We start from the raw sequence: 26,724 nt of genomic DNA on the forward strand, positions 1-26,724 counted from the left end.
GGCGGGGGGGCTGCTTAGCGCGGCGGGTAGCGGCGGATCGGCGACGAGCGGCGGCGATCGAATGTTACAAGCAGCTAGCAAAGTGCTAGCTGCTTGTAACAAAAAAAAAATATGCAAACCGGCCCAGCGAGGCTTGAGAAATCCTCCTGCGCAGGTTACCCCGAGCTAAGCTCGGGATAACCGGCAAGGAGGTTAAAATAACTTTGCAGTACTTTTTCAACTGAAAACATACTGAAAAGTAGGTGAAAAAGTACTATCAAAATTACTTTATTTTTTTTTTTTTTTTTTTTTTGCTTGCTTGAGGTTTAAAAGGCATTTTATTGGCAAGTTTGAAAAAATATCACCTAGGAGAAAACTCAGGAGAAAAAGTTAATTGCATATAGGCCATGGTGTTTTACTCTAATTAAGTTTAAGGAAAAAGGATAGCATGAATGCAGAAACAGGCGCTAGACAGTCAGGGACTTGAGATCATTTTCCTCTTTATAAGCTTATACTTGTTTTGAATATTCAACTCTGTAAGACCTCATCACTACATTATTAGACACACATTTTTTTCCCTTTAGCAATAGATTTCTTGGTAGCATAACATGATGATTTCCCTTACATATGAAGATTATGGCACCCATGTGGACAAATGATCTCCCATTTGATGACATTTTATTACAGCAATAAAGGAACAATGAGAAAATAGTAGCCTGATAAAATTCTAAATTTAGTGATATTTGTGGAGGTCTAAATTGTTAAACGGAAAAAAATATAAATTTGATATCACAGCTTCATTCAGTTTGCATTTATATTACTAGCGATTATAAACATTTTTGATAAAAACACATTAAACAGTAATAATTGCAAATGACAAGAAGCAACATAAAACTAATGTCATGAGAAAGAAATGAAGAATTGCTTTGTGTTGGAATTTACCTGCTCAGATTATAGGGGCCTTGTTTCTTCAGTGAGAACACGGCTATGTTGTGCTTTATGCTGTTCCCTGATTCTGCTTCCCACAGAGGTAAGATGAGACTAAAGCTGTATGGTGTAATTACTGATTGGCAGGTCTATAATATTCATGAGATGTATCATGTGTACTAAACCTATTTATATTCCAAAATAATTAATTCCATCCAAACAAACATTGTTCATAGCAAGTGCTCACAATGGGACATCCTCAGCAATTGTGCAATTCATTATCATTCATTATAACCATCATTGCAAGTTTTGTTGTGGACCAGTTTCTCAGAGCAAATGTAAAATGTGTTGTAATAAAAATACTACTAATTATAGTAAGTTTTATGCTATTGGTATTTTTTCAACAATACTCTATTATATTCCCCATTCAGGTAACGTAAGATGGCGTCTGCTTAAACTCTAGCCACAGCAAAGACACGGAGAACATCCAATTAATTTGTCAGTTGAAAAAGCATTTAGTAAATACCTTTAATTCTCTGGCCCAGTTGTGTTTATGTGGTTGTTGTGGGCACTGCTTCTGGACCTGTGACATGTAGATCGCTTTGCATCACTAACTCAAGTGGGTAAGGACCCCGGTCAGTAACTCTACAAGCCAGTAACACAGCAACACTATGGACAATCCTGCAGAGTTAAAAGGAGCAGGCAGTAGTCTCAGTCATCATATCACATTACTGTACTTATGTAATAAAAGGTATTCAGAGATTGAATGCAGAAATACCAGTAAGCATTGATGAAGTTGTTAAAGGGACTCTGAGCAGAGAAAAAAAAGAGAAACTGAATGTACCTGGGACTTCCTCCTGGGCGTCTCCCGGGTCGCCTCTTGGTCCAGCTGGCGGCTCTGTTAGGTGCGCTACTAACTGTACACGCGCAGCCATCTGCACACCCGGCTTGATCACACGCAGTTGCCGTAAGCGTCCTGTGTATGCATTGTTCAGTCGTTCGAGAACCACGCATGCATAGGACGCTTATGACTAAGTCGTGCACCTAAGGGAGCCGCCAGTGGAAGCATGGAGGGGACCCAGAGGACACTGATGGACTTTCGTTGGCTATGGGGGGCTGGAGCAATCCCCAGGTAAGTCTAAATTTTTTTTTCCTCTGCTCAAGCTCCCTTTAAAGAGAATCTGTATTGTTAAAATCGCACAAAAGTAAACATACCAGTGCGTTAGGGGACATCTCCTATTACCCTCTGTCACAATTTCGCCGCTCCCCGCCGCATTAAAAGTGGTTAAAAACAGTTTTAATAAGTTTGTTTGTAAACAAACAAAATGGCCACCAAAACAGGAAGTAGGTTGATGTACAGTATGTCCACACATAGAAAATACATCCATACACAAGCAGGCTGTATACAGCCTTCCTTTTGAATCTCAAGAGATCATTTGCGTGTTTCCCCCTGCATCTCTCATGCACTGAAGTTTCAGGCTGCTCTTTTCTTCCTACAAACAGCTTTGCCTTTGTCAGTAATTCCTCAGTATGTGAAAGCCCAGCCAGCTCAGAGGACGATTTATCCAGCTTGTAAAAGATAAGAGAAAAGAGAGAAGCTGCTCTAATCTAAATAATACACAGGCAGTGTGCATAGAGGGGCCTGGAAGGGGGAGTTCATAGCAGAACCACAACACTGAAGAACTTGGCAGCCTTCCAGACACAGGCTGACAAGTCTGACAGGGGAAAGATACATTGATTTATTACAGAGACTGTGATAGTAGAAAGTGCTGCAGTAAGCCAGAACACATTAGAATAGCTTTTGGAACTTGTAGGATGATAAAAAACAGGATGCAATTTTTGTTACGGAGTCTCTTTAAGGATATTCTGGATTAATGTTCAATTACCCTGGAGTCTACATTTAAAAAGTAACTGCACTAAAAGCAGTTTGCCTTGTTTTGGGTGCAGTGGGAGATGAGATGTTTTTACTATTTTTACTGTTTCTTTGAACTCCATTAATACTTTCCAAAATCATGGTTTAGTACTCTGCAACTACAGTATTCTGAATCAAGATGTACATAGGATAGGAAAAGGGAGCAAGTATAAAATAAAAGAGGAGAAGCTACTATGTTGGAGAGTCAAAAATCAAATAAAATGTTTTACTAGTTGCTCATGAATATTTTCACATTTTATGGAGTGTTAAATGACTATTAACTATTAAGTTAAGAACTATTGCGAAAATATGTACAACTTAAAATTCATATGTATTAGCTGTACATTTGTTCCAGAGTAAAATGCACTTTAAATTAATTTTTCCTGGGGGACAGATCTGACACATTTTGGAATAATCCATCTCCTTACAAGGGATTCTCAAGAATTCTTTTATTTGCAAAAGCACCCCATGAATGGCAGTGGCATGCTCCAACTGCCAGAATAGTGTGCACAAGAGAACACAGGATTTCTAGCACCATTGTAAAGGTCCTTTCCAGGGAGTACTTTTGAAAAGAATAAAGATAATTCTGAGAATACCCCATGAAGAGATGGGCTAGTCACAAATCTATCAGATCTGTCAGATATTTACTAGCTACTGCAAGTGACAGTAACATAGGTAAAAATAAATGGATAGTGCTTTTTACTCGAGGACAAATGTACAACTATACATACATGTTGTATCTCCAGGACTACTGATCCCTTGGCATTGCTGCTGATAAAGATGTTCTACCTGGCAATGCAACCTGGCTCTAGGCTGCTTCATTCTCATACAGGGCAGAAAGACCAGCCCAAGACATCTGCTTACCAGGTGGAAAACAGCATGCCAGAAGATTCATTTTTAGACAAACCGGTGGACTGTCACTTTTTGTCTGTAGACGTAATTAGAAATTCTGCGAATCTCTAATATATCATCATGTAGTCATCTAAAAAAGTACCTATTTAATAATACAAAGATTTTGAGAGAACTTGGTAACTTAGGAGCGTACATGTGTTTGATGCATTTTTAATGTAACTGGCAAGAGAAAAGAATAAAAAAAATGGCTATATTGCCAAACGTCTACAAATAAATGGAAAAAGCTGATTATCTTTAGATCATTTACTGCTAATGACAGACTAATTGTACCTTCCACTGCTAACAACAGGATTGGGGAGATTATCTCTTTTTTCTGCTATAGAAGGAAGTGAGATGGCTCATTAACCTATTCATTTAAAGTGATGAGAGTGGGATGGCCCCTTGTCCTTTCCATCATCATCTCTTCCACAAACAGTCCTGCTTTCACAGATTTTCTCTTAAAAGAAAATCTTTTCTGCAATATTCAATGATTGCACATGTGTATCTGAGCAAACATTGCCTGAAAAACCAGTATACATAAAACAAACCTGGTCTATTCATTACTTTAGCATAGGTGTTAGGATGCAAATATGAACAATATGAATGTAAGAACATGTATTGCATTCAACTGCAGGGGTTAAAAAAAAAACTTGCAAGTTTAAAAAAACTTTACTTGCAAGTAAACTATCACCTGGCATTGCACACAGCTGTTTCAGTTGTTGAATTAACACTTGCAATGGCCTTGCGAATTCTAACTCACCTTTGACATTAAGCTAATTTGCCTGAGTATTGAGAATTTACACATCACTTATTCCCTAATGCTTTACAATAAGTCTGGTCTTTTTTTTTTAACCTTCTGCCGCCCCAGTAGGCGTGGCCGCGGTGGCAGCCCCAGGACCGCCTAACGCCAATTGGCGTAAAGTCCTGGGGCTCTGTTTTGCATGAGATCGCGCGCATGGTGCGCGTGCATCTCATGCTCGGAGGGCGGAGCTCCGCCCCGCCTTCAGTCTCCGAGCGGCTATTGCCGCTCGGGAGACTGTTAGATGTCGATCACGCCGTCTATTTACTAGGTGCAGCGCTGCGATGAGCAGCAGCGCTGCACTGGGGACAGCCGTGTGACACGGCTGTCCCCATGGGGGACAAGAGAGCGATCGGCACTCTTATGGGCAGAAGCCTATGAGAGCCGATCGCCGTAATTGGCCGGCTGTGGGGAGGGAGGGAAGAAATTTAAAGAAACAGGGGTTTTTCAAGAAAAAAAACAAACAATAATATTTATTTTAAAAAAAATAAACATGGGGGGAGCGATCAGACCCCACCAACAGAGAGCTCTGTTGGTGGGGAGAAAAGGGGGGGGGGAAATCACTTCTGTGCTGAGTTGTGCGGCCCTGCAGCTTGGCCTTAAAGCTGCAGTGGCCAATTTTGCTAAAAATGGCCTGGTCACTAGGGGGGTTTAGCCCTGCAGTCCTCAAGTGGTTAAATGTAATATTTTTATATTTGTTACCATCTGGAGATATAGTTAAACCCTAGTATGCTGAATGAGACCTACAGTAACATATACAAAGCACAGCTATATATAACTAAACAGAAAAAGAAAATAAAACATTATGTGTGAGAGACCTTATGTAAAATCTGTAGCCTTCAATCCTTACTTTTTCATTCTTTCTTAATCAATTAGTGATCTAATTATATCGTTGTTACCGTAGTCTGAGTATCCCCTACCTCCAGTAATGTTTGGGCCTGTGAAGTCTGACTAAAATCAAACCACGTTGCCCAATTATACATTTCTTGAGTTCCCATTAACTGAGGTTTGAAGTTTCTCCATCCTCATTATGGTATCGATTTCTTTGTACAATTGTTCTATAGTGGGTAGAATAGTACACTTCCTGACTCTTGCAATGAAGGGCCTTGCAGCTTCATATAGCTGTGGAGTAAGTATTTTCTTGATTTTTTTCCCCAGGGATAAGGAAAAGAAGGGCTATAGAGATTGATTCACTATTCATAACCCGCTGAAAAAGCCCGAGTTATATTCCTTCCACTCGCTAACAAAGTAGTGCGACTTATTGACCCCACTTGACAAGTTACGCCCGCTAGTGGCAGTGTAGCATAGGTACCTAAACAATGGCCGATGCTTTTATTAACCAAACGGTAGTGACTTATCGCTACCATGATATTTCACTAGCTACTACATGGCCTGAAGCTGAAGCAGGTAAATAATGACTAGAATAGTTAAAGCAAAATAGTTGAACTCTGCACAGCTGACTTTCATTATATGCACAATACAGTGATAGTGACTGGATAGAGTAATGGTTAAGCACTCTGCCTTTGACACAGGAGACCAGGGTTTGAATGTCAACTCTTCATGTTCAGTAAGCCAGCACTTATTCAGTAGGAGTTCTTGGGGAGACTCCCTAATGCTGGGCATACACGCTTCGTTTATGTGCCGGTATCGAGCCAGCGACTCAATGCTGGCGCGTCACCGCTCGTCCACACGGATCGATTCCAGCTCGTCCCCTCGGGCGCTTCTTATCAGCGATTCTTTTTTTCTATTGTCTGCCCACGGGGATCGAGCGCGGTATCGATCCGCCGCGGTGATCGGACAGGTTGGATCTTATCAATCGAGCCATCAGCGGCTCAATTGATAAGAACTATCTAACCGTGTATGCCTAACATAACACTGCTACTGCCTACTGAGTGCGCTCTAGTGGCTGCCTCACAAGCACTTTGATTCCAATAGGAGAAAAGCACTATACAAATATAGAATTATTATAGATACAGTAAACAATTCTATCCACACCCTGATCTACTTTCCCTCAAATAGATGCAGATCTATTCCTGTCTTTCTCTATCCTTTTCTCTGCTAATAGCATGAAAACACAAGGTAGAATGAGAACCCTGTCCCCATCTCCCCATACAGGCCTGCAGAGGAATCTGCTACATAATTTGCCAGTTTTTAAAGTTCCTGCTAAATCTTTTCCCACCTGACTGCCTCCTGACAAGCACTGTGTACTTTCTTGTTCCCGCCTGAGATGGCCATAACGAATTTTAAAGGCGATTCCATGAAAAGTTCACTTAGTGGGGCTATGGCCAATTCACTACGAGATCTAGCCTGACAATATTGCCTGGCCATCCGTACCTCCAGGTCCAGATTTACATCACAGAAGCCTATAGGTACAAAAGTTCTGGAATCCTACACTCTGCCCACAATTCCTAACGTGAATGCCTACCAAACCACCCCTAATAGAGAGAGTACCAGTATTAAAAGGGCCCCCTGTATAGGTAGCCCTCCAATATTTGAAGCCAGATGTGCCCCTAGTATTAGGAAGCCCCCACCCTCATATAGGTAGTCAGATGTGCACCAATATTAGGTAGTCCCTTCAGTGTAGGTGGCAGATATGCCCCCAGTAATAAGTAGCCCCCTCAATATAGATAGAAGATGTGCCCCACCCAGTACAGGAAGCCAACCGTGCCCTTAGTATTAGGTAAACCCCCAGTTTATGTAGCAGATGTGGCGCCTAACCCCAAGTATAGATTTTAAGATGTGCTCCCAGTATTAAGTAGCCCCCACCCAAGTATAAGTAGCAGATGTTCCCAGTATTATACAGTTCAAGCAAGTAGCTCTGCCTGCCCCGTGCAGAGTTGCCTTCCCTTCCGTCAGAGTACTACAAAGGGCTGGTCTGTTTATTGCTGCTACTTATAGCAATCCTGCAAAGATATTTTCTTTTCCTTTTTGGGGGGTGGGAGCCTTTTCATTTTTTGGCTACAATTTGCTGGGGGTGTTCTCGGTACAGTGCATGAGCAGTGACTTTGTGGGAGGGTGACTGCACTATACTTTAGGCTATATATTATACTATAATAGTATTCTATCTATATTTGTTAAACACTAACTTATGTGCTGTGACTAAATCATAGATACTATGGCAGGTACATAAAACTGTGACCTAGTTTGAGAGACAGTTAGTGACATGAATTATTCAGTGCTCTCTAAAGCGCTGCGGAAATATCAGTGCTATATAAATGCATATTAACCTCCCTGGCGGTCTATTAAAACCGCCAGGATGGCGGCGCAGCACTTTTACATTTTTTTATCATGTAGCTAGCCTAGCGCTAGCTACATGATAGCCGCTGTGCCGCGGCATCCCCCCCACCCCTTCCAATCGCCTCTGGTGATCAGAGCAAACAGGAAATCCCGTTCAGAATGGAGTTTCCTGTTTGGCTTCCCCCATCGCCATGGTGATGATCGGGATGACGTCATCCACGTCATGGCGTCTGGGGGAGTCCCGATCCACCCCTTAGCGCAGCCTGGCGGTGATTGGCCAGGCTGCGCAAGGGGTCTTGGGGGGGGCCCTCTAACGTGGCGGGTAGCGGTGAATCGGCAAAGTGCTAGCTGCGTGTAACAAAGCAAAAAGTGTACAAATCGGCCCACCAGGGGCTGAGAAATCCTCCGCGGTGGCTTAGCCCGAGCTCAGCTCGGGCTTACCACTGAGGAGGTTAATAATAATAAAGGGCACAAAAAAAACAAACATGAGATGATAAATCACAATAAGGCCCCATTCACACTTGCGGTTCGAGTCTGTAAGTGTCCGGGGGCCGCAAAGAGACCGTACGGGTCTCTGCGGTGGCCACAAGTTGCGCCGGATGCATGTATCAGTTCCGGCTACAATAAAGTAGCCGGAACTAGATACATTGCAGTGCCAGAAAGGCACTGCAAGCATGGGGGATCCCGGCGTGTAGTCCGGGCCCCCCAAGTGGCATAGGACCGGTGCTGGAAGCATCCGGTCCTATTGCCAGTGTGATGAGAAACATCCGTTTCTCATTGCACAGCATGGCCGCATGTTCGGGTCAGGATCCGGCCCGGGTCTGCAGCCGCACCGGGACGGACTGAAAATGGAGCATGTTGGAAAAAAGCCGGATCGTCCCGGAGCTGCGTTCCCGGCTCGGATCCGGACGGTCGCACGAGTGTGAATGGATACATTGGGCTCGATTCACAAAGCGGTGATAACTCAGTTATCACGCCTAAAAGACTTTAGGCGTGATAAGCCGTGCAAAGCTGAGTTAGCACCGCTTTTGCTCTTTATCGCGCGCAAAGTTTTGCGCGCGCAATCGTGCAATTCCGCGCGCAGCCCCCATAGGCTTTAATGGCCACATCGCGCGAACTGCACTGTGCGCCGGGCGATTGCGCACGCAAAAATTTGCGCGCGGAACTTCGCGCGAGTTTCATTTTATCACGCCTAAACTGAGTTTAGGCGTGATACAGGGGTTTTCACAGGCGTGCAAACACTTTGCACCGCTTTGTGAATCAGGCCCATTGATTAACAATGTATCCATTCACCATCCGCTGTGTATGGAGCGTTCGGGGTCCGGGGAAGCCGGACCTGGAACGCTAATGTGAACCGGGCCTAACTTGATTCAGAAGAAAAATTAGATTTCTAATTTTCCAGTGAAGCATTCAAAATTATGTGCATCTACTGTATTTCTGAGAATAATTTGCATAAGGCAAATTTTGCGTTGATGTCTATGGTGCAGATTTTTGCAGTTAACTGCAAAGCCCCTATAAATTCTATTGTCACTAAGTTTGATACTTATGTCAGAAAAATACATTTTAAAGTTTAGGTGAGAAAACACGTTTAAACAGGAACAAAGTCCCATTCAAATGGTCTCTGGTTTATTGCATATCCTTCAAGATATTTGCTAGAATCACCAAATGGCACCAGCATAAACATTTGTAAAGTGCTTTTCTCTCATAGGATAGAAGAAGTCTCTGGCTCCAAAGGTTTTGAGGTGGGTTCCAGGGGTTATCAAGTTATTAGAGCCTGTTGATATGAGGTTGTGGGAGGAGGTGTGATGCAGTTGCAACAAATGCTTCAGGTATCCTGGGCCTAAACCGTGTAAAGATTTGAATGTTAGTAGGACCATTTTCAAAAGGATTCACCATTTTATGGGTATTGGGGGAATAAGCAAAGGATCAGTGCCACGTATCAATAGGATTGTTAAAGTGGACCTGATCTCTTACACAGGAAAGAAGGAAAGCGTAGAAAAATGCACCCTGCATGTATTTAGAGAGTTTAGCCTGTCTAATTCCCCCTCATTTGTGTCTAACCACAAGTTGTAATTTGATTCTCCCCTGTGTCACATGACTGCCTATGGCAGATAAGCAGAGAAGACAATTTGAACGTACAGGTTGTAAACAATATGTCTGCTGCCATGAATCATGTAGAAACTGTGCACATTTATTTTAGGATTTTTATCAGCTGTAACAAATACATGTTTTTTTTTATTTAAAGGTCATTATGTTGTTGTGTATCTTTTAGAGCAGAGAGGAGTTCTGAGTTCAGGTCCACTTTAAAAAAGACTCAGAGTAAGAAGATGGGGATAAGGTGGCTGCTGAAACTTACTGAAGAACTGTGAGCAAAAAAACAATGAAGGACGGTTACCAACAGGGAAGTAAGTAGTAATAACAATAATCAGAATGTACTTCATGTATGTGCAGTAACAGTAAACCAAGAACTGATACTAGTTGATCGACCGGTCAGTGGTTGAAAAAAAACACAATTTGAAACACACTCTATAAGGCTAAATCCAGCATTATATGCAAACCACAGTTTATGATAGTCTGCGTTGTATTGCTTTTACCAAAATGAAAACAATCTTTCTTCTTAGACATTCAATATACCTGCATATATTTTATTTAATTATCACATTACAAAAGAGGTATATGAGCATATTCTATAAAAGGTAAACCTGATGAGCAGAGGCCACTGGCAGCCCAGTACAGAAATTGCTTCTTGGTAAAAATAAAATAAAGGTTAAATACCCATCAAACTCAAGGTCACGGAGATACCTCTTTTCTGCGATGTAGAATCTAGAAGATGGTTAGCTGGATATTATATGGAGCTTCATATCCTAAAAGATAAAAGAAGAGGAGAAAGGTGAAAAAAGTCAAATAAAACTGGAGCGGAGGTGATGATTAGGTCAACTGACACACCATGAAGCAAAAAAATAAAAAGAATATAAGCCAATTAACTGATCAAAGAATAAAGAGCAATATTATGCAATAAAAATGGTAAGGGAAGGAAATATAAGTATCGTTGCCAGATCTTTAGGATAATGAGAACATGGAGATTATCTATGCGAAAAATAACACTGCCTAAGTCTATTAAACTTATTTATTTTTAGATCTTCTATAACGAAGGATTGATTGTCCTGAACAGTGGAAAATCTATGCAACCTTACTGGCATTTTAGCTGATATTAATATACAGATGGAAATCAAAACAAATTACTTCAGGAATTGTCACCTTTAGTAGAGAAAATATTAACGTGTAATTGTATGTTTTGTCATTTGTTTGTTTTGTTAATTTAACGATCGAAGATCTTACCTCTGTGGGGGAAAGCAGGGCAGCTGCTTTCACACCTGATGTCACCTCTGCGGCCACACCATCCCGGGTGTCGCTTTCCGACTCAGGGGGGACAGGAATGTCTCTTGCACAGCAGCTTAAATCCACACGCCTGCGCATGGAGCAAAAGGACCTTTATGGGCGGAGGAGACAGATCAACTGACATTGTGGTCAGCTGACTTCCACCTGTCAATCTACCTTGCAGGCTGGCTCAGCCCCTCGGGCGGGGCTGCTTGAATCTGCTTTCAGTATTTAAACCAGGAATTGTTACTCTGTCCTTGTCTGTTGTCGTGAATGCTTGTGTGTCAGCGCTCAGACCTTTACATTAGGATATTGATCTGTTATCTGTCAGATTAGATCCCAGGTGTGATGCCAAGGATTTCACACCTAGTTTAGGATATTGCTATTGCTCTGTTATCTGTCAGATTAGATCCCAGGTGTGATGCCAAGGATTTCACACCTAGTTTAGGATATTGCTGTTGCTCTGTTATCTGTCAGATTAGATCCCAGGTGTGATGCCAAGAATTTCACACCTTGTTTAGGATATTGCTATTGCTCTGTTATCTGTCAGATTAGATCCCAGGTGTGATGCCAAGAATTTCACACCTTGTTTAGGATATTGCTATTGCTCTGTTATCTGTCAGATTAGATCCCAGGTGTGATGCCAAGGATTTCACACCTAGTTTAGATATTGCTATTGCTCTGTTATCTCTCAGATTAGATCCCAGGCATGATGCCAAGGATTTCACACGTAGATTAGGATATTGCTATTGCTCTGTTATGCTTTAGACTAGTTCCGGGGGGGTTGAGACCAAGGACCTCACCCCCAAGCTCACGATATTACTATATGTTTAGACTAGTTCCCGGGTGTTGACGCTAAGGATTTCACACCCAGACTAGGTTATTGCTTCTGTATTGATCTCCTGTGTATGACTCTTGGCTTTTACTCTGACCCTGATCCTGCCTTCTGATCCTGTACTTTCGCCTATCTGCCTACCTGTTGCTGAATCTCTGTCTGATTCCCGACTATTCTCTTGTTTCACGATTCTGTACTGATGCTTACCCCTCTGTTGCCGAGCCCTGCCTTTCTGACCATTCTACTCGCCAATGGGCCCTCGCCACTGGTGAGGTGTTAACTGTGCCAGCTCCGCTGGTTTAGCAGCTCTGCTAGGCTATAGTTAAGACCTAGTTACCTGCTCATTTAGGTACCTGTTGTTTTAGTATTACTGTATCTCATAAGCTGCGGTTCAGTATGATGCACCCGCACCTCGGGTGTTCATTTGCCTGCAGTATAGTCTGAATCACCCGCTCCTCTAGAGATTCAGTCTCTTCAGTATTGTTTCCCCAGCTTGCTGGAGGTTGTACGTTAGTACGCACGCAGTGTACTGTTCCTACCTCACCAGCCCCTCTGGTGAGGCCTCATTAAAGCATTATAGTTACCGTGACACCAATCACTACACTCTCTGCTCTCAGTCTTGCTATACTGGCATTATTGGCGATTCTGTGGATCACCCATGGTTGGGTATAGCGTTTGCATTGTTGGTGATTCCGCAGATCACGGCATTAATCGTCACAGTTAACAGCTGCAGAAGTTTTAATATATCCTGAGCTGCCATTCTAGACAACCTACATACAGTATACAAGACACCTAAACCACAGTTCCCCATCCCCAACCCTAGCCTCAAGGCCCACCAATAGTAAATGTTTTGCAAAAAAAACCACAAACATGCACAGGTGAGGTAATTAGTGTCTCAGTAGAGCGGATTAAGTACCTCTCTGAATTTCCACAAAACATGCACTGCTGGTGGGCCTTGAGGACAGGGTTAGGGAACACTGACCTAAACAATCTTCCAACCAGAGTGATATTTATACAGTAGATCATTTCAGGCTGCTGCTTTGAACATATCAGCCAAGTATTAAGAATGTTTACAAGGAAGCGTGGCCAGAAGTCCATGGGGTAGAGACATGTTAGAGGAGAGCTCCCATTCGTAACTCCGAAAACAGCTAACCTGAGCTATTTTACCCGCCTGAAATTACCCCTGCCTGGTCTACACCATCTTCCTGATCTCCCAAGAGAGCCACTAAGCATATCACAGAAAGGATCAGAAGCGGACGCAAAACTCCACAAGTTCGGTCATGAAAACCAAGATGGCGACGAGTTCTCCGAAGATAAGACACAGCCACCATCCCTGAAGCAAATCATGAAGGGCATAAAGAAATGCCAAACTGCCTTACCACAATCTCTACCAAGCTGGAGGAGGTGAGGAACGACGTCTCCCTCCTATGAGCCAACGTGCACTCTTTCCACACAAGGGTCATGGAGACTGAGGACAGAATTGGCCATCTCAAGGATCAGGTGAGGCATATGCAGTGTGACTTATCCCAGACCCGACAAGAAGTTAAAGTACAGCGGGAACACCATGAAGACCTCAAGAACAGAAACCGTAGGTCTTATGTTTGTATTGTGGGCCTACCCGAGAAGGATGAGGGTGGTGCAGGGGTCTAGTCCAGGAAAAAGAAGTGAGTGGACTCACCATAAAAACCTCTGCGCCGCGCCCAAAATTGGGCGTGGTTAAGCATAGTGTGGGCGTGGTCATGGGTGGGGCCAAATATACATGGCCTTAGCAGTGGTATAAAAGGTCTGCCAGGGGAAGTTTGAGCTCTGTCGTAGTGTATCCCCAAAAAGTAGATGTAATCTGACAGCATTTCACCAAAAATACACATAATCTGGCAGAGGTTCCTCCAAAATACAGATAATATGGCAGTGGTTCCCCCAAAATAGACAATCTGGCAGCAGCTTGTCCCCCAACATACACATAATCTGGAAGCAGTTCCCCAAAATACGTGAAACCTGGTAGTGGATCACCCAAAATACACGTAACACCCAAAATACATGTGGCAGCAGTGGTCCCCCAACATACACAATCTGGCAGCGGTTCCCCAAAATACATGTAATCTGGCATCAGCGGTTCCCCAAAAATACAGATCTGACAGCAGTTCTCCCAAAATAGGTACCCCCAGTATAGCTAGCCAGGTCTATAGGTGTCCCCAGTATAAGTAGCCATGTGTATAGTTGTCCCCAGAATAGGTGGCCAGATGTAGAGATGTCACCAGAATAGGTAGCCAGGTGTATAGATGTCCTTAGAATAGGTGGTCAGGTGTATAGATATTCCCAGAATAGGTGGTCAAGTGTATAGATGTCCCCAGAATAGGTAGCCAAGTCTATAGGTGTCCCCAGTATAGCCAGGTGTCCCCAGTATATGTAACCAGGTGTTCAGGTGTCCTCAGTATAGCCAGGTGTAAAGGTGTCCCCAGTGTATGTAGCTAGGTGTATAGGTGTCCCCAGTATAGCCAGGTGTATAGGTGTCCGCAGTATATGTAGCCAGGTGTATATGTCCCCAGTATATGTAGCCAGGTGTATAGGTGTCCCCAGTATATGTAGCCAGGTATATATGTGCCCAGTATATGTAGCCAGGTGTATATGTGGGCATGTGTAGTAGGGCAGCACGGTGGCGTAGTGGTTAGCTCTCTCGCCTTGCAGCGCTCGGTCCCTGGTTCGAATCCCAGCCAGGGCACTATCTGCAAAGAGTTTGTATGTTCTCTCCGTGTCTACGTGGGTTTCCTCCGGGCACTCCGGTTTCCTCCCACATTCCAAAAACATACGGATAAGTTAATTGGCTCCCCCTAAAATTGGCCCTAGACTACAGTACTTACACTACATAATATATAGACATATGGTAATGGTAGGGATTAGATTGTGAGCTCCTTTGAGGGACAATTAGTGACAAGATATATATATACACTGTACAGCGCTGCATAATATGTCGGCGCTATATAAATACTAAATAATAATAATAATAATATGTGCCCCCAGTATATGTAGCCAGGTATATATGTGCCCAATATATGTAGCCAGGTATATATGTGCCCAGTATATGTAGCCAGGTGTATAGTGGCCCCAGTATATGTAGCCAGGTGTATATGTGCCCAGTATATGTAGCCAGGTGTATATGTGCCCAGTATATGTAGCCAGGTGTATATGTCCCCAGTATATGTAGCCAGGTCTATAGTGGCCCCAGTATATGTAGCCAGGTGTATATATGTGCCCAGTATATGTAGCCAGGTGTATATGTGCCCAGTATATGTAGCCAGAGGTATATGTGCCCAGTATATGTAGCCAGGTGTATAAGTGGCTCCAGTATATGTAGCCAGGTGTATATGTCCCCAGTATATGTAGCCAGGTGTATAGTGGCCCCAGTATATGTAGCCAGGTGTATATGTCCCCAGTATAGCCAGGTGTATAGTGGCCCCAGTATATGTAGCCAGGTGTATAGGTGTCCCCAGTATATTTAGCCAGGTGTCCCTCCAGCTGGAGGGGAGCAGCGCAGTGGAGATGAGCATTGTGCGCAGTGTGGGGAAGGGCGGACGTTCCCCCCCCCTTCCTTCACCTTGGGGCTCCTCTCCCTGGCTCTACCCTCCATAAAGATTGCGGCGGTGGCTGGCGGCGGTGACTGGCAGCGGCATCAGTGGGCAGGACTTACCTCCTCCAGTGTTCCGGCAAGTGGACGCTGTTCGTGCAGCTAGTCTGGTCTAGTGAAGACCAGAGCAGCAGCACGCACAGCGTCAACCCGGAACACTGGAGGAGGTAAGTCCAGCCCACTGATGCCGCTGCCAGCCACCGCCGCCAGCCACCGCCGCCAGCCACTGCCACAATCTTTATGGAGGGGAGAGCCAGGGAGAGGAGCCCCAAGGTGAGGGAAGGGGGGGGAATGTCCGCCCTTCCCCGCTGCTCTGCCCAATGCTCTGCCCGCTGCTCCCCTCCAGGGTGCTAGGGGGGACGGCATCCACTCTCCAAAAAAAGTGAGTGGACATCATCCCCCCCCCCCCACGTTCACGCAGGACTCGACCCCTGGGGTGGTGCTTATTGAGCAGTACGACAGGGACACATTCTCTACATTGTTTATAGTGGGGCTGGTGCACTGGGTGTCCCCTAGAGTCCCACCAGCAGGTCTCCCACCGTGAACGTTCATCTTAAAATTACTCAATAATAGAGATTCAAACATGTATCCAGGAGCACCCAAATAAGGCTCAAAGTTCCTTAAAAAGGTGTGTGCCAAGATCCTCACCCTTGTACCAAAGGGTCAAAAGCAATAGTCCCAAAAAGGATCGGCACCACACTTTTGGCAACTTGAGAAAGGCCGTATAGGCCGAAACAGCCGGCTGTCGCTGCCTGTCAATTTTTATCATGCAATAAAAGTTTAAGAGCTGATCAATACATACGGAGTGTGGTGCCGATCCTTTTTGGGACTATCAATTATAGAGATTGAAATGCGGTGCTTAGAGCAGCACGAGCCAAAGGAGTCATTGTTTATGATAATACCCATTTGTCATTTTATCATGATCTTTCAAGAAGAAAAAAGCCCTGTTTGTATACGCTGTACCACTGCAGACTCACGCGACCTGCGGTTCTTCGCTCACCAGAAAGTGCTCCAGAACCCCTGGCTCTATGGCACAGTAACAAGTGAGAACTGTCTTACACTTTGTTATATCGCTTGTTGCCTTATTTTCTATTTCATCCACAAACTGTTCCTATAACATCGGAATTGTTCTTCATCTTCTGTTTGTTTACCAAAACTCCTTCAATTTTGTATTTTTTGGGGACTTCTTTGGAAGATACGTTGGAATTACTGTATGATTATTTTCATCTGTATTAAGCACTGGACCTTGGATTGTGCATAAAGAATATGGCCAACTCCCATGTTCCTTTCACTGCAGGTTAATGGCTTAAAGGTGCCTATTTACGGTACAAATTTTTATCAGATGCGATCTTTTGAAGCAAGTTTTACAATTGAATTGTACAGAAACATGTGCAGCATGTGGTAAAAATTGATGTAAAATGATACTATAGTCAATTTGATCAGAGAATTCCATCGATCGGAAAGTTGGATTTTACTATCACATCTGAAGATGAGAAAATGGCTTAATCGACTTGTTTATGGGAACAATCAATAATTACCTTCTGATTACTTTTGATAGTAGAAATTGCATCTAAAGATTGCATCTGATTCAAAAATTGTACCGTTAATGGGCACCTTTAGGGATAACAAGCATGTGGGTGTCCAGCATAATATAGGTTCATTATTTGGTGGTTCCCAAATAAACTTGCATATATAGCTCTAAATAATACTAAATAGGTTTCATTTACAATACTAGATGCCATCAATAGCTTGAAAGACCAACTGAACTGAATTTTTAAATAATTTTGCAGGAATATTCCAATTCAGTGCATTGGTACTCAGATCAAAGAAAGTACTGAACTTCAAATGCCCAAGTACATTTACAGTATAAGGATGACTTCAGAAGGATAATTAAATATGTGGAGTGGTCATTCAAGAGTGGAACAAGGACCGAAGACAACTTATCTACCAGTACTTAGCTTAGCATTTTTGAAAATGATGGTCAAAAAGTGTTTTGCTACATGACATACATTAGTTCTTTGTGCTCTGACACTATCAATAAATGCTTGTTTCCACGTCTTCCTGGGAACATGGCATACTGGGGGTGGGGGGGGATGCGGGGTCTGTGGGAATAAGCTGTGGGACCCAACAGGTTCAGGTAATTCATTTCTCTGAACAACTGTAAATGGCTCACCTGAGTATTTTCTTCTAAGAAGAGAACTGTGGACAAACAGGAAAGTACATGTGCCTCATCTTCAAAGACCACTCAATCTCAGACACAACTGTAAGCCATCACCAGACTTATAAGAAACCAATTAAAATATTGTACTTATACTCTGTGTATAGATAATTAAATATATATTGGAAATACAATATTGTTTTTGTACATCGACCTGTATGCTCTCTTTAGCTACATTAGGTCCCCTGTATGTGGAGCTGAAAAGATATACAGAGTGCATTTGAGCCATTATAATTTATGATCATAAAGAGGAACTTTAACCAAGCATAGATCGTCATCCCAATCAGTGGCCGATACCCCTTTTCCCATGGGATATCTTTATCTTTTCTCGAATAAACCGTCAGGGACATCTGTACAGCTGATATTGTCGTGAAACCCCTCCCAGAGTGTGATGTCAGGGCCGTGACCCAGTCTTTGAACCTATTACGATATTTTCACTACAGTTCTTCTTGAGAGGCTAAGTGAAAACAGTATTTTATTGCCAAATGAAAAGATGCAGCTTTGTGCATGATGACAATATACAATATACTGTGGATATTAGAAAGTGTAGCGACTGTAAGAGAAGAAAAACTACTTTTACAAAGAGGTAACCTGATTTCTTTAAAAACAAATATTTTGAGTAGTGTAGTAGTAGTCGAATCTAATAAGATGCATTATTTAAGGTTTCAGCATTTTAATTTCTGTTGCAGTATGTTTAATTTATGTGCACATTTTGCCATTGATGCCCTCATTACCCTAAAGAAGAAAGGAAAAGACAAGTCTGTGTACTGTCAATGGTAATAATCGGTTTCGAATAAAACATTCTCAGATGCCTACAGGACTGGGATCCTCCGCCCCATGATGTAGACCCCTCTCACTTGCCTCCACGAAGGGACAATTTTTAAACAATGACAACACAGCTGTGTTAGGAAGGGCTCTGACAATCCACCCGCTATGCGCTGAACATAACAACATGTTTAGGGCATCCTAAGTCTCCATTTTAACCTTCAAAGTGAAGATCATATTGAGCAGGTTTGAAAAAGAAATTACCACATTTGATTCGTAACATTACGGTCAAGGAAATAATGTAATTACCACATGACTTACTGTGGTTAAATTACCCTTAGTTTCCAATGTTACTTGTCTTGCATCTTGCGGAATACATAATAATTACACTCCAGAGTTTCCAGGTCATTCAAACTGTAATTATAATGTGATTTGTATTGTTTATTTCACAGCAACATAAAGAACCTTGTACAGTAATTACTTTTTAAGTGCTTGTTCTTGATAATTGTAAGGTTGAATTCAGAAATGTGTGGAGGCAGCTAGATTTAAAAAAAAAAAAAAAAAACACAGGGGCTGGTCTCGTTCCCACCTCTTCCTTTTCACATAACTCAGGGCCTTGGAACAAAGTGCTAGCAGGAAATCAATATACAATTTAAAGTACATTTCGCATTCACTTTTATTCAGATCAAAATTGATATCATTTTGTCATACTTCTGTACAATAGCATGCAGAACACTACAAGGAGAAAAAAAATAAAATAAAACAAACAGTGAACTCTGAAAGGGGACGAGCACACTGTGCAGAACATAATGACGCTGCGAGCTAAATGGAAAAGACGTATACAGCTGCTTACAATGTGCAACAATTAGGTGCCTGATTTTACTTATGTGGTATTATTTCCTCCTAAAGCATAATGAACATTTTGAAATATACAGAAATGCTTCCTTTCAAATAAAGAAGTTTTTATGACTGCTTTCAAAGCAATGCAATGGGTGGCTGTTAATAGACATCTTATATGGGATTTCAGGTTTTGTCCAATTTTTATCCCCTAAAAAGGCCCCTAAACGTCAGGTATTATCTCAACCACCACATCAACTGTTGAGATATTTGATTTTGTATTTTTTTCAGCATATTGGTCTTGTTATGTTAATTAAACTGTCCTGAGTTACATGAGGTATTTAATGTTCTGCGGTAATTAGCACAAAGTTCTACTGCTTCCATCCATGTTCATCACTGAATCAATTGCTGTAGGAAAACCACATTCAGTATTTTTGGTCGATAAATTACCTCTTGGATACAACAACAAATGGTTTCTCTAGTCAATTCTTTAAAATGTCACAAGCTCAATGTACCTCACTTACCTCAGGATTTTTAGCATGAGCTTTGAACTGTGAACAAACAGAGGCCTCTCTGTCATATATATTACTGCTCTTCCCCTCCTTTTGTAATGATGCAGAATGCTACAGCCGCATGAGAGTGACATAACTACATGTTGCTGCAGTTCTTCTGCTACCAATGTAAAAAAAAAAAATGTTTCCTATAGTGCTCAATAAAGCTGCCATGCAACGAAAGAACTTTAATGTATTTAAAAGGGGTTCTTTCGCGAAAAAAGTAGGCAGTTAAAAAATGTGACAGATGACAGGTTTTGGGCCAGTCCATCTTTTTAAGGGGGATTCTCAGGGCTTTCTTTGTTTTCAACAGCATTTCCTGAACAACTGTTTAACTGCCAAAATAGCAAGATACCAGCCGGCCTCCCTAATCCCTTGCACACTATTATGTCAGTTAGATTTTGCAACTGTTGTTCAGGAAATGCTGTTGAAAACAAAGAAAGCCCTGAGAATGGACTGGCCCAAAATCTGTCATCTGTCACATTTTTTAACTGCCTACTTTTTTCGCGAAAGAACTCCTTTAATAAACAAAAACATTCAGATAATTGGTAGCTTACTGTCTTAGGTGACTGTGAGTTTGTGGGTTGTTCTGTAACTGATGTTGGTGGATGGACCATAACTGATGCAAGAGCGAGGACAGTGATTGGCATATACAATGTTGCTGAGGCTGGAGCTCAAGGCAACACTGCATCTGGTGGAGTGAAAGCAAGGTTGCAGCAGAAGATTGCACAAACTGCAATCAGACCCATGCAGGCCGCTACATGATGGCACTGTATCCTGATCAATGTAAAAAAAAAAAAAGTGCAGGAATCAGCCTAATGTAAACAGTATCAATAAGTTAATTTATTTTATTTATTATTTGTAGGAAGAAAGTATCCTCAGCCCAGGACTTGATTTCACCATAAAAAGTTAGCACAATAAGCTTATACTGTTAATGTGCAGCCTATATACTATTTCTTAGTTCATGACTTTCGTTTGATTCATATTTCTTGGTGTAAATCTAATATTAATAATTATTTTTTAATAATAATTCCTTTTTTTGTATAGTGCTTTTCTCCTGTTGGACTCAAAGCGCTTGCGAGGCAGCCACTAGAGTGCACTCAGTAGGCAGTAGCAGTGTTAGGGAGTCTTGTCCAAAGAACTCCTTACTGAATAGGTGCTGGCTTACTGAAAATAGAAAGAGCCGAGATTTGAACCCAGGTCTCCTACGTCAGAGGCAGAGCCCTTAACCATTACACTGTTGACATACAAATGGGCCAAAGTGACTTGTAAACAAGGCTAGTTTGTTATGTTCTGTTTGTTATGCTGTGTTCCTGAGAATACATTATAATGAAGTTGTTAGGTATACAATATCAAATTATATGGACCTATTATTTGGACAAGCAAGTTATTACTGATTTGAATCTTAGAATTCAGATCCAAGAAGAAAATGTCAGTGATGGGAAGCCTTAGACTTCACTGAAAACCATGCAAACTGTGAGACTGCATTTAGAGTATGTGTCTAGTGTAATTTAAGCTTGTAGAAACCCTTTGAAGCTCATGTGTAGTTGGCATTGATGGCACTTGGGGGACCTTTGGTGTTTAGAATAAACAGAGGTCTCTGCTTTTTGAGTCCCCATCTACCAAAGGTAAAGTTTAGATTCTGGCCTTGTGTGTCTACAGTTGAAGGGATATAAGCAGCTCCTGGCTTCAAATAGCTGAAAGGGCTGCCATGTTTGAGACATTTACCCCCTGCTACTTTTTTCATTGCCATTATCCAGGCTAGGTGTGAAATTCTTCAAGTGTGACTAATGTTTTCTGTTTGAAGTACAGTGGGGAAGACTCAGGGTTTGTTAGTGGTCAATGAAGTTTAATTAAGGGATTTCTTATCTGCCTTCAATCATCTGTTGCTCCTCGGACTGCAAGTCCTTGCAAGGACGGAAGAGGTAGAAGGTTACTTAGCCTATTTTAACCCTTAAATGTAAAAAGATGAGGTGAAATGATAGGCTTTTTAATAATAAACCACATTTTTATAATGCATTTTTAATTTGCTATAGAGCTGCCTGCCCTGGGAGTTAAAAATGATGCTCGGTTCACTTTAAGGTGAACCGAGCAGGATTTTTAGTCCCAGGGCATCTCAATAGCCCATTAAATATGCATGCAAACAATGTGGCTCATTTCTAAAAGAAATTCCATTCTGCCTTTTCTTTTTACATTTTTATGTTTGTTAGAGGCTTTTATTGCCCTACTTCCACAGACTGCGGTCCGTAGGAAGACCAGGCAAATATAAAAAATAAGGGCCCCTTCAATTAGCAGTAGCAATAAGCAAACAAAAGCTTTCATCAGCAGGGGGGAGATAGGACACTGTACTTCAAACAGTTAAGTGACGTCACACTTAATTACATTCACACCTCCTCCTGGATAAATAAGGGCAGACATAAGGGAAATGGGAAAATTGCAGTTCCTACAGCTATTAGAAACCAGGCAAACTGCAGGAAAAAAAGGTGCCTGGATTGGATCCCTTTAAGGGAGACTATGTTGGTTATGCATGTTAGTTGTGACAAAGATAACAAGTAATCTCAATAGTGGTACATGACTCTGGCAAAAAAAAAAAAGTAATTTGCTGTTCTAAAGGCAGCAATATGTTAAATTTAAAGACAGCAACGCCGTTGTAACAGTTAATATGGGGATTTTTTTTTATTTCAAAAATGGTGTAACCAATTTCACTAATTTGTTGTCTGAGTACAGTTACAATTAAACAAGGATTTCCCAGTCAGTTCAAAACCCCATTTCATATACCTCTTATTGACCATTTAATGAAGAAACAGTCATAGTTCCAGAAAAAAAAATCATGCCATTAACAGACTCTAGAAATACACCAAAGAGTAAAAGTATACAATATAACATTCTAAATGGCCAGTGCTCCAGTACGTTCAGTTATTATTAATAACAGGGCTAGAGGACTCTATTCAGTAAAAGTATTAATAATAATGGGTAGGACAGAGACTTAAAACGTAACTGACGGCTATTGAAAATGTTGTACACTGAGTGGTTTTTGACCTTTAAATACAATTAATCCCTCTGCTTACTTAATTGATTTCAATTCCCCTCAGCCCTATCATTATATATTAAGGGAATTCCTAGGGGACAGCCTGCTAAAGGCAGGGGTTAGATGGCACAGATCAAGCAAAGCTCTTAGAATATCACATTTTGAACTGCACTTCTGTGGCCTGTGCCTGTACCCAAGCTGGACCTGCTATCCCTTTTCCTAAAATGACGCAAGGCTCATACTTCTGTCGCCCATCCTCTTTTCAGGTATGCACCGAGAGCCTTATAACCTTCTATGCTCTGTCTGCCTTCTCACGCTATACTCTCCCTCTCAACTAGCATTTCAAGCTTCCACTGTTTGTGCACTACACACAGAACTGGTATTAACCATTACACTACTCAGGGTTTTTTCCCCTTATGGACCAGTGTAATCTTCACATTTCAGCGCCTCCCATTCATTCGCCAATAACCTTATCACTACTTATCATAACAAAACAATCTATATCTTGTTTTTTTCACCACCAATTAGGCTTTCTTTGGGTGGTACATTTTGCTAAGAATTATTTTATTTTTAATGCATTTTAATGGGAATAATAAGAAATAAAAATGTATAATTTCTCTTGATTTCGGCTATTATAGTTTTAAAATAAAACATGCTGCTGTGGATAAAACCCACAAATTGTATTTGCCCATTTGTCCCGGTTATTACAACATTTAAATTATGTCCCTAGTACAATGTATGGCGACAATATTTTATTTGGAAATAAAGGTGTATTTTTTCCATTTTGCATCCATCACTAATTAAAGTCCTTATTTGCAAAAATAACAGTAATATACCCTAATAACATACATATAAAAAAAAAGTCTGAGTCCCTAAGGTAACTATTTGTTTGTTTGTTTGTTTTTTAAATTATACTTTTTTTATTTTTTACACAAGTGTTTAATTTGGTAACTATGGGAGGGGAGTTAAGCGGTTCATTTATGGGGTATTTTATGTATTTTTATTAAATGTAATGTATGTAGGGTGTATTTTTACTATTTTGCCACTAGATGTCCCTCCACGTTTTCTTCCTATGCTTACTGTTAGTACACTAACAGGAAGTAATGTGTGTATGTTTTTAATTTCAGTTTGTCAATGACCATTGCATCTCATTGATGCCAGTGATCATTCATCATGGGCACTTGGATAGGTGAATGGGAACTGTATTCCCATTCATTGATCTGTGTACTAATGGGTGGTAAGGAGAATGCACACATAAGTATTAAATGCACAAGACCAGCAGGACAGCTAGGCAATTGGCATTGTTTAAAAGGGAACACATTTGGCTTCCTCCATATCCCTCTCACTGATCCAGCAAACGAGCAGAGTGCATCCTAGGAGACAGTCCTGCCGCTATGGATGCGGATACACACTGGAGTGTGTCGCCAGTTGTAAGAGAGATTTTTACATGGTTGTGATCAGGGTTTTATCTTGTATGTAGCTTTGTAGCAGGGTATTTTATATAATTAAAGATGTTTTACACTATGAGGCATTTTTTATTTGGTCCCAGGACCTCTTTTTTTAATGGAGGCAATGGCTGCCAGTGTATGCTGAGTTCAAAGCATCCTGCGGGTAAGCAGGCACTTCAAGGAGGTGACCGGTTCCAATAAATTACTCCTGGTGATGGCACTTCATACTGTTGTGTGATGTTGCACTAGGGGTGTTTGTTGTGCATACGTTACACCCTATGTTTGTGCATTGTTTATGCTTTCTCCTTTACATGCTGCTGTGAGCATATGTCTGTCAGGAGCCAAGTGAAACTGTAATTGTGCAGGGCTGTTTTAGTGCATAGCAGGATATATTAGAAGTCTGAAATTGCCTACTACAGAGGTTACTGCTGGAAGCGCATGGAGTGACTATAAATATTTTTGAACATTAAGCACAGCCATATCTTACTATTTTATTCTACTCCACTGATATTTTTTATATCCTTTTAACATAGTATTGTCCTTCCAGTATTGAAGAATGCTACCCTTGACTTCTCCCTACTTTAAAGCTACTGTTTTCTTCTTCCAAAGATCTTCAAACTAGAGTGCCTTATTTACAGAACAATTTCTCAGCTCCTGCTCCCTACTCAACCCACTTTGGCTTTAAATTCACATACTCAACTGAATCTACTTTCACAAAAGTGGCCCATGACCTCTTCAAAACCAAGCCACAATGCAGATTTTCTCATATCATCCTGGATCTTACTACTGGATCTTGACACTTTAGATAACAGTCTTCTACTCCAAACCCTGCACTCTATGGCTGTTGATGACATGGTCTTCTCCTGGTATGATTCCAATTGATCTAACAGTTTGTTTGAATTGTGGCAGCTTATTTTTCCACTAAAATTTATAGGGAGATGCAAGCAGATTAATTAAGGTGCACTACTCTATTGAGGAGGGCCAACCAGTGAATTGGACCAGTACAACAATAATGAACCGCTTGGCCTTGCACGTGCATTGTAGAAAAACTTTATTGGTACAAAAAATATATAAAGTGGGAAAGCAGCCAGTAAACCCATATAAAAACACTAAAACCCTATAGGAATCGGAGGGAGCGCTCCTCTACAATACACATGTATATTTCCACTAGCTATCAATAGGTTATTGCATACGGCGATCGCCCAGCACCAGCCTATGCTAATCGCCTCTGCCACCCGTTTGGTCTGGCCATGTGTGGACCCACCACCTGCGCACACCCAAAGGGCTCAAAAAAGCAGCTGCGTATGCACTTCAGTGCAGAAAAGCCGTGGGCATCTAAGGGGATAATCTTGTGTTTACACTCCTGAAAGCTTTGATACAGTCACTGTGTTGTTCTCCAATGCTCTTGCAATATCATGCATTTCATCTTTGTATAAGGCAATGCAATCTCAGCTAAAACTGACAATCCCATGGACCCAGCATGCGTGGTAGGCAGTGACTAAATATGTTTCCAGACTTTTTGCTTTCATGGAACAGAACTTGTCACATAGATATATATCCTCTTCCCCTTTTGTATAGATACTCACGACTCCTTCCCCGTTGCACCCAGCCATTCTATCTGTGTCTGTTTCCACGCTGCGCATGTCCGCCCCATCTGCGGTCTTCAGCGGTGCTCAAGCTATGTTGTCAGCGAGCTCCGCCACTTGCCTTCCAAATGATCCGCGTCTTACATTTCCGTGTTGGGACACAGTTACATGAGGTTCACCATGTTCGCGTCTGTGGTGCGGCTTGTGCTGGGTCACGTGAGCGCTCACTCCAGCTCCTCCCTTCCTGCTGACGCGTAGGGCCGGCGCTACCATTAAGGCAAAGGAGGCAGCTGCCCCAGGGCCCCAGAGCTTGTAGGGGCCCCCAGTGGCTACAAGAGGAAAAAATTTTTTGCAAATCGGCCTTATAGTTTTTGAGAAAATCGATTTTAAAGTTTCAAAGGAAAATAACAAAACACATTTAAAAACCTGTCGATTTTAATGGTTAATAGCAAATCCACCTTAAATGCTAGAAACCCTAAATTTGCAGGATATGTTAAGGAGATCGTTAGGAATAAGAGGAAAAAAGAATTTTTCAAAAAGACCTTATAGTTTTTGAGAAAATCTATTTTAAAGTTTAGAAGGAAAAAAGTATACTTTTAAATGCGGTAAATGTCACTTTTAGTAGCAAACCTAACGGTAGTGTCATTTTACAGGCATCAAACAAAAGCGCAATAAATTTTCTGACGGGGTTTCCAGGGGGTCTATACGCAG

At 41.8% G+C, this 26,724-nt stretch overlaps 1 protein-coding gene across 7 annotated transcripts in view; it reads right to left on the reverse strand.

Moving 5' to 3' along the window:
- Positions 1-26,724, reverse strand: part of USP6NL (USP6 N-terminal like) — a 402,543-nt gene that overhangs the window by 44,542 nt on the left and 331,277 nt on the right. For 5 of the 7 annotated variants that reach the window (XR_011030371.1, XR_011030372.1, XR_011030376.1 and 2 more), the window contains exons 15-16: positions 10,548-10,609; positions 1,433-1,587 (exon numbers count right to left, since the gene is read on the reverse strand). Coding sequence is in view for 1 of the 7 variants with exons in the window: in XM_068276069.1 (XP_068132170.1) it covers positions 10,603-10,609 (7 nt within the window). In the remaining 6 variants the exon portion in view is untranslated. Of the gene's footprint in view, positions 1-1,432; positions 1,588-10,426; positions 10,610-26,724 lie in introns of those variants that run through there. The other 2 variants (XR_011030373.1, XM_068276069.1) reach the window with 2 other exon arrangements.

The sequence above is a fragment of the Hyperolius riggenbachi genome, chromosome 3 (genome assembly GCF_040937935.1).
Source record: "Hyperolius riggenbachi isolate aHypRig1 chromosome 3, aHypRig1.pri, whole genome shotgun sequence".
Lineage (NCBI taxonomy): Eukaryota > Metazoa > Chordata > Amphibia > Anura > Hyperoliidae > Hyperolius > Hyperolius riggenbachi.